At 46.1% G+C, this 7,712-nt stretch overlaps 1 protein-coding gene across 4 annotated transcripts in view; it reads left to right on the top strand.

The window, feature by feature from the left end:
- LOC135817075 (uncharacterized) overlaps positions 1 to 7,184 on the top strand; it is a 9,117-nt gene extending 1,933 nt beyond the window's left edge. The window contains exons 4-9 of one of the 4 annotated variants that reach the window (XM_065330181.1): positions 256 to 332; positions 2,308 to 2,491; positions 2,889 to 3,520; positions 4,101 to 4,193; positions 4,959 to 5,097; positions 6,409 to 7,184. In XM_065330181.1, the coding sequence (XP_065186253.1) occupies positions 256 to 332; positions 2,308 to 2,491; positions 2,889 to 3,520; positions 4,101 to 4,193; positions 4,959 to 5,097; positions 6,409 to 6,483 (1,200 nt within the window). In that variant the 3' untranslated portion in view covers positions 6,484 to 7,184. Of the gene's footprint in view, positions 1 to 249; positions 333 to 2,307; positions 2,492 to 2,888; positions 3,521 to 4,100; positions 4,194 to 4,958; positions 5,098 to 6,408 lie in introns of all 4 variants that reach the window. The other 3 variants (XM_065330178.1, XM_065330180.1, XM_065330177.1) reach the window with 3 other exon arrangements.
- Positions 7,185 to 7,712: the final 528 nt, after the last annotated feature.

The following is a 7,712-nucleotide window of genomic DNA, read 5'->3' as shown; positions in this document are numbered from 1 at the left end:
GATGGACAGCATGGAGATAGATAACCGTGTGCCTCTGTACTACTTCGAAGTAAATGCATGCTTGCCAAACATGGATGGATTTTGTTTTCCAAGAGTGCTGCAAATAATTGATGTTTCCCAAGTAGCAAAGAAAGGAAACGTCCTTGCATCTGTGCTCCGGACATGTGTCATTTTCCATGTTCTGTGGTCTGGATGTACAAGAAATTCCAGACATGGTCTCCACTCTGTGTATCCTCTGCATATTACCCGCAGCAGCAGCATCATCGTCAGCATGGTTCCACCCAGTCACAGTTGGTCACAGGCAACCGTACAAGCGTGCACGATCACGACAGGTGTGTGAACATTATACATTCATATGCAGTGGAAGAACTGAATTCAGTAGTAGCTCTTGTATGTGATATTTTATATCTGAGCAGAAAATGAGCAGCTCAGTGTCCATCCTTTGTACAAGACTAAAACCTATACTTCTCATTTGAAACATCACATTCCCCGTTGCTCTGGATATCCTACAAAATGTCCACATGTATTGCAGAAATGCTAAATTCAGGTAGTACAATGTAATGTTTGGTCTTCAGGGGATGTTTTGTTGACCCACCTGTGTTCATCAATGAGTGGTTACTATTAGCTGGATAGTCAGTGAATCGACTGAGCATTCACAACACGTTTGGTTCTTTCACTGATGAACTCTGCTGAGCCCGTGTGCAGTAACCCCTCGGCTTGTCAACCGAAGTGAACATATTTGCGCTTTAGCGTAATGTTTAGATCGGCATTCTGCAGTATGTGCAGCCTCCACTGTAGCCATCCATCCTGCCCATTAGGGGTGAAACGAAGTAGTCGAAGGTTCGAAGGACCTTCGTTTTCCTTTGAAACGAACCTTCGTTTTTGATTCGAACGAAGGTCGACACGGGCTTACCGCATGCATCAATGCATTGATCTTGTGCGATGTACTCATACTGCATGCACTAGCATTGTACATGCTGTACTACAAGTAGGGGCACGGTCCGCGTGCGCACCGGAACTGAAGAAGTGACAAGTCAGTGAAGAACTGGCCCTGTTCCAGTCACCAGCGTGTTCCCGTTTTGCGTTGGTGTGTAGATCTACCATGGTGTACTCATGCCGAGTCATGGATGACTTTTTTGATTGTATTCGTCGAGTGTTTGGCGCTCTGCGATACTAGTACTAGTAGTAGGAGTATAGTTTTGCGATTTCGATCGTGTTTTCGCTCAGTTATGCTGCTTGTACCAGGAATATAGCTTGCTGTAGCTTCCGTTGATATCTTCTAGTTATGGTGTCTGGAGAACGTTTTAGCAGCGATACGAGTGTAGTCTCATAATTTGAATCGAAAATAAAAGTTTGCATCGCTGAAGCCATTGCCGTATTCACTCTCCCAGCAGCAGCGAGAGGGAGCGCAGCGATGGCCTGAAATCCTCGAGGCAGGTGAAGTTCTCACCAAGTGACTATTCACTCTACTCTCAATCACCAATGCACCCGCTCGATGCGAGCAGATACTAGTAAGCGAAAAGTACATGTCCAGATTTGACAATTTTTTGATGAAGTTGGGTATCTGATATATACTACGCAATATAGCTCTTTTCCGTCCATTTTGGTATTGTTCAAGCACGCAACTGGCTGTACACTAGAGCAGTGATCTCTTGTCGCTTTGTGTCAAACGGCCAAGGCTATCAAGTCTGTACACGATCCCACCAAATACACTGATCTAAATTGTCAGAAATATGGACAATTGACTCACAAACAGGTATTAGGTATGGCCTCTATCAAGAGTATGTTAAAACCTTGCCTCTATCTATAGTTGTGAGCTGGGCCAAAGTATTTTCTTACCTGGAATGGATACATTGATACCACCAGATCAGAAACAAATTGCACATACAATTATGTAAGTATTGGGTTCTGATTTTTGCCCCTTTTTATTTTCAAGATTTTTGAGCGTTTCCGTGATCATGTTAAAAAGAATCCTTCGACACCTTCGTTCGCCTTAATAAAGAAGGTTCGAATGGGAATTTGAGACCTTCGTTTCACCCCTACTGCCCATGCATCCTCACAGCGCTCCTTAAAATGGTCTCTGGGCTACACCAATCAATGAAAATGAAAAGGGATCCGAGCCCGGAGACAGTTTGAAGAGTATTGTGAGGATGTGTGGTTCAGCAATCCGAAGGGAAAATGTTGGTTTATCATATGCTTTTTGTGTATTTTTGAAGCAAAATATGTTAACAATGACGTACTCATACCTCTAAACCGTGGATGTCTTATTCTTGTCATATTGCGTCTCTTGTGTCTTCCCTGATTTAGGTTTATGAGGCACTTGCCTGGTATTCCAGAGTCGCAGCTGACCAAGTCTATGGGCCCGATCACCGACAGACAGGCTGAACTGCTCTCCTGGGCTAGTGACAACAAGAAACCACCGGCTGCAGTCACTGGCATGCCACAGGGTCCTGATGATGTTAGGCTGATTGCCACTGGAACACATGGACCGGTAAGTGAGCGGCAACTGTCATTACCGGTTGCTACTGGGTGTTCCCTTAGGAACTTTTGCGGATTTAATACATTTGAATAAGATAAGAAGGGAGTTACAGCGCTGCTCAATGTAATTCGATCGTGTGAATCATGTTTGCACCCTGCACCAGTTCACATTTTGCAAGTCGAGCTAGGGCTGCACAGCACCCAGCATGGCATTCAGTTGCTCGATGGAATTTCATTGAAGAGTACTGCATCTTAAGACAACCCACATCTTCCTTTATTTCCGGATAAAAAGAACTTCAAGTCTGTACAATGGATTGGTGAAAGAGGGGAATTCTTAGTACTTTTAAGAGTTCATCTTTGAGGTATTTTGTTTGTGTGCCTGTGTGTGATGTTGACATCTTGTATTGTAGATGTTCACCAGACCAAGCAACCGACCTGTTACAGTACAGAAGCCGGTGGTGGGCGCACGCTTTCCCAAACAGCCAGCAACACTGCCTCCAATAGAGCCATTGGCCCAGGCACATGGCAAAGATGACAGTATCCCCAAACCAAATACTATCCAGCAGCTTTCATCACACAAGCAAACACCCAGTGTGTGCCTTCGAACAGAGAAAGCTAAGCAACAGACTGTTGATGAGCAAGAAGGAAGGACACCAACAGACTATGGAGATGCTGAAAGCATGGACAGTTTCCGCAGCGATAGCTTGTCTAGCCATGGCTTGGAGCTATACAGTGACGACGAGGAAGATGAATACTTTGATGTGTCCGACCTCGTCACGGCTGCGCAAAGTCCGTGTGAAGCCCCTGCCAAGGACACCGATGTACTTCAACAACATGGATTGAAGCTGCAAGAGCACAAACAAGACGAAGGACTTGCGTCCGGATTTCCCGTGCGAAGAGCACGTAAAGAGGAGCTGCAAGACTTGCAGCAGTTTGCCGAGTGGGCAGAGCGGTTTGGTGGTGGTATGAAGGGCATGTCAATTGCCAGTCTCATGCAAGACTGCCGAGAAGCACGACATGATGATCACCATGGTGATATGAGGTATGCTTGTTTTGCTGCTTGTATAGTGATGCCGACAGCATATGATTTGCAAATACAGTAAAACCTGTCAAGGCGACCACTCGGATACGGCGACCACCTGCCCCAGAAGACCGCTGCAACCAGGACCAAGAGATGCGATTTCCAGTCAAATGACCCTGGATAAGGGACCACGTTTTGAAGGTCCCTTGAGCGGCGGTCGTCTTAGATAGGTTTTACTGTGCACACAACACAGGATGTTTCTTCTGATATGAAGAAAGTGACCGTCAAGATTTGTACATGTATCTGAAGCATTGCCTAGACAAATGGGAATCTTAGAATAAGGTGATTGCTCCAAACATTGGAGATCACGCTTCCCACCGGCTGTCTGACACTCGGCTGACTCACGACTGCCTGTAATGTCCGCCCAAGTCGCAACATCTCATTTCAAAATAGGAATCAGTGAGCTGTTTCCAATGCACTTATGAAGTACAGTGCATTGTGAAGACAAATGATATCATGCTGAATACTGCTAGTTTACTAACATAGATCTGTGTGTATGTGTGTCTGTGTGTGGGTGTATGTGTGTTTCCGGTCTTCACAGCAGCAGGAACAAGCCATCTGTAACTGCTAGGCGTGCAGCACAGAACGTCGAGAGAAAACTGAGCCAGAAGCAAGAGAACCAGCAGAAACTCAGGTAAATCTTCTCACTTACGGATCAGGATAACAGTCAACACGGTTGTGTGTTGTTTTGTTGTGTGCCGAATGCCGGGTGCCCATCCACAGCCCAGTGTGTGTGTGTGTGGAGGGGGGGGGGTGTATGCATGTCGTACACGTGTACACATCCGTGTGTTGGGGCAGCTCAGCGCGGCCAAGCATGAGCTGCCTTGTTTCCATTCAGAAGTGCTGTGTATGAATGAGAGCCTATAAGCCATTCAATGGAGTTTCGTGATACTTGTGGTGGAAGTAGTGCATATCCTGTGTTTCCATGAGATATGTGAGTATACAACAACAGCCTGTACTTGTCCTAGCACATTATTGTATTGCAATCGCGACATTGCCCAATCCTGCTACTGTGTTATAGCCAGTTTAAAAGAGTAGGGTGGCACGGGAAACAGTTACCCCACAGTCCATTTTTTTCATTTTCCAAAATTGTCTTGCCATGCAAAATACAATGTACGGGGCGAACCCTGGATGCAGCCAAGACAAATATGCCTTTTGAGCCCTCTAGTAGTGACTATTGACTGCATTTTTTGGTTAAATGGCGTGAAAATACACAAAAATCTTCAAATTAGTAGAGGGGGTCTCAATCAGAGTAGGAGGGTGCTGCGCTTCCCCCCCCCCCCTCCTTTGGCTAGAACCCTGCTACTAGTATTGATTAACAACTATGATGTTGAAGTGTCAAACTCTAACAAACTGACCATCAGCTGTGTACTGCCTGCATGTGTGTGTATATCTCTAGGGAGATTGAGCGCATTCGCAAAGAGCTGATCTCCATGCGTCAACGCCATGCCTTGCAACAACAAGAGGCTGCCATCCAGCAAGAAGTGAGGAGGTCGATGATATTCCAAGCGGTTGGAGAGCCAATCACGACCTGTGAGGTAAGCTGTGTGTGTGCACCGTGCAAATACCCCCCCCCCCCCTCTCTCTCTCCTGTGAGAATGACTACAGTACTGTCGGGCACCAAAGAATGGAGAGCTGAAGAATGGAGAGCTGAAGAATGGAGAGCTGAAGAATGGAGAGCTGAAGAATGGAGAGCTGAAGAATGGAGAGCTGAAGAATGGAGAGCTGAAGAATGGAGAGCTGAAGAATGGAGAGCTGAAGAATGGAGAGCTGAAGAATGGAGAGCTGAAGAATGGAGAGCTGAAGAATGGAGAGCTGAAGAATGGAGAGCTGAAGAATGGAGAGCTGAAGAATGGAGAGCTGAAGAATGGAGAGCTGAAGAATGGAGAGCTGAAGAATGGAGAGCTGAAGAATGGAGAGCTGAAGAATGGAGAGCTGAAGAATGGAGAGCTGAAGAATGGAGAGCTGAAGAATGGAGAGCTGAAGAATGGAGAGCTGAAGAATGGAGAGCTGAAGAATGGAGAGCTGAAGAATGGAGAGCTGAAGAATGGAGAGCTGAAGAATGGAGAGCTGAAGAACTGTCAGCCTAAAATTTTACCAAGCACAGCATACCAATCTATACACCGTGACTCAACTGTGCATAGACTGTAATGCGGTCTAGGCCAGTTCTTCAGCGACGGAAAGTACTGTACAAGCTATGGTTCTGCTGCTGTCAGCAAATGTGTAGTGATGTGTTTTTGTGATGCAGTGATGCTGTGGTGCAATTCTTTTGTTTTGTGATGTGTTTGAAGTTTTGCAAAGTTTTTGGAGAGCAGATCTTGTAAGCTACAAATCATCACTCCACCACTCCACAATGCATATCGCCATAGAATTGCACCAGTTTTGCCCTGTGTAAGATTCTTTCTCCCCACAGTCATTATATTACTACTTCCACTACCATGCTTAGCTACTTTGCTGGAGTGATACATCTGTCTGCCAGGTCTGACAATTTCGATAGCTCGGTGGGATTTTCCTCGCTGTAAAAGGAATGTGCAGGCGGTGTGGGTCTCCTGAAACTGTATTGTGAAAATATCTCTCTTCAGCTTGTCAGCTCAAATAAATTACAGAAGGCGTCTCCTCTGCTGCTGCTTGTGTAAATGTCATTTGCAATTGCTCTATCATTGTTGTGTATGGTCGTGTGTGTGTGTATGTGTGTCCGTGTGTGTGTGCGTGTGTGTGTGTTTGTGTAAATCTGTGTGTATGTGCCTGTGTGCATGTGCCTGTGTACATGTGCCTGTGTGTGTGTGTGTGTGTGTGTGTGTGTGTGTGTGTGTGTGTGTGTGTGTGTGTGTGTGTCTGTCTGTCGACAGGATCAAGCGTGCAAACTCTCTACGCACACGGACACCGTGTCAGTTGAGGACTCGGTCAGTCTAGGTATCATGTGATCACACCGCTGCAGCAGCACTGCGGGACACCACACTGCTGCATACTTGCCAAGCTGAAATACAGCTCTTCAGTTGCCATGGTTACCTGCAATGCAGCAGCAGTGAGAGCTAGACTAAGCAAAATGCGTGTCTATTCGAGTCGGTGGTTATATATTTCGATTCCCACTACGGTACTCAACTTTCGTTCTTACTAAATTATACTCTCACTGGTTCAAAACACTGGCCTCTGGTTTTTTTGGCTTTTTCTGCTTTTCTTTATCTCTCTTTCCTTTTTGCATACTGTGACAATCCACAATTCAGTGGACGAAACATTTTCCTATTCTTCTTTCTCTACCTGAATTACTGCCGTGGACATGGAAATCCGGTCGCACGTCTAGTGGCCCAGGGCACTGGCCATGCAGCCGTGGATAAGCGGTACATACATGCATTTATGCGCTGCAGCGTGCTGGTCGTATTGGATCAGCAAGTAAGTGCACTGCACGCAGCGTTCTGAACGCGCTGAGGGCGCCGGCCCCGGTCCGGCAATCGACTGGATTTCCATGTCCGCTACAGTAGTTAAAAAAAGCATTATCAGTGTATGTATTAGTCTTGCATTTCTCAGTTTAGATTCTCTTAGCCTAGCTCAAACTTCACGTTTTACTAGTTAACAGTACATAGCCCAGTTTCGTTGTCACATGACTTGCTAGAATCGCTCTGTTGGATATACCGTTTTGGGAGCGTGTGTCCTGGACAGAATCCTGGAAGAACGTTGCATTTGTCTTGTGACATAATGCTCGAAGTACACCAGTGCCAATACTAAGTCTTGTAATACCACGATAATAATAAGCTGGGGAGCTTACAATCTTGGTAGTAAGTTGTAGCGGTCACGGAGAAGGTACACAAAACGAACAAACAAGCAAACAAACAAACAGTTGAACTGAGTGGCGCACCGTGTTCTGCTTGATGAGAGATCAAGTGAGCACATTGTGACAACTCCACACAGACATGCCCATGAATACTCTCTGTCTATCATGATCCCTGGTCTATGGGCATCGTATACCTGGTATACATACAGGCTTGATCTTGGATAGGTAATCTGGTAATCAGGTAATGGTTGGCGGCTACAGGCCACAGTCGCCCCGGAAGCTCAGGTGATGCGGGAAGCCCGGAAGGTGTTACTTTCCGCGCTTTTCCTCGTGTAGATCTGATCTACCTAGTACAATGTAGATCTACTTGGCAGCTGGGTGTGA

The sequence above is a fragment of the Sycon ciliatum genome, chromosome 5 (assembly GCF_964019385.1).
Source record: "Sycon ciliatum chromosome 5, ocSycCili1.1, whole genome shotgun sequence".
In the NCBI taxonomy this organism is placed as follows: domain Eukaryota; kingdom Metazoa; phylum Porifera; class Calcarea; order Leucosolenida; family Sycettidae; genus Sycon; species Sycon ciliatum.
The sequence above is the reverse complement of the archived record's forward strand: the minus strand, read 5'-3'. Positions and strand labels throughout refer to the sequence as shown.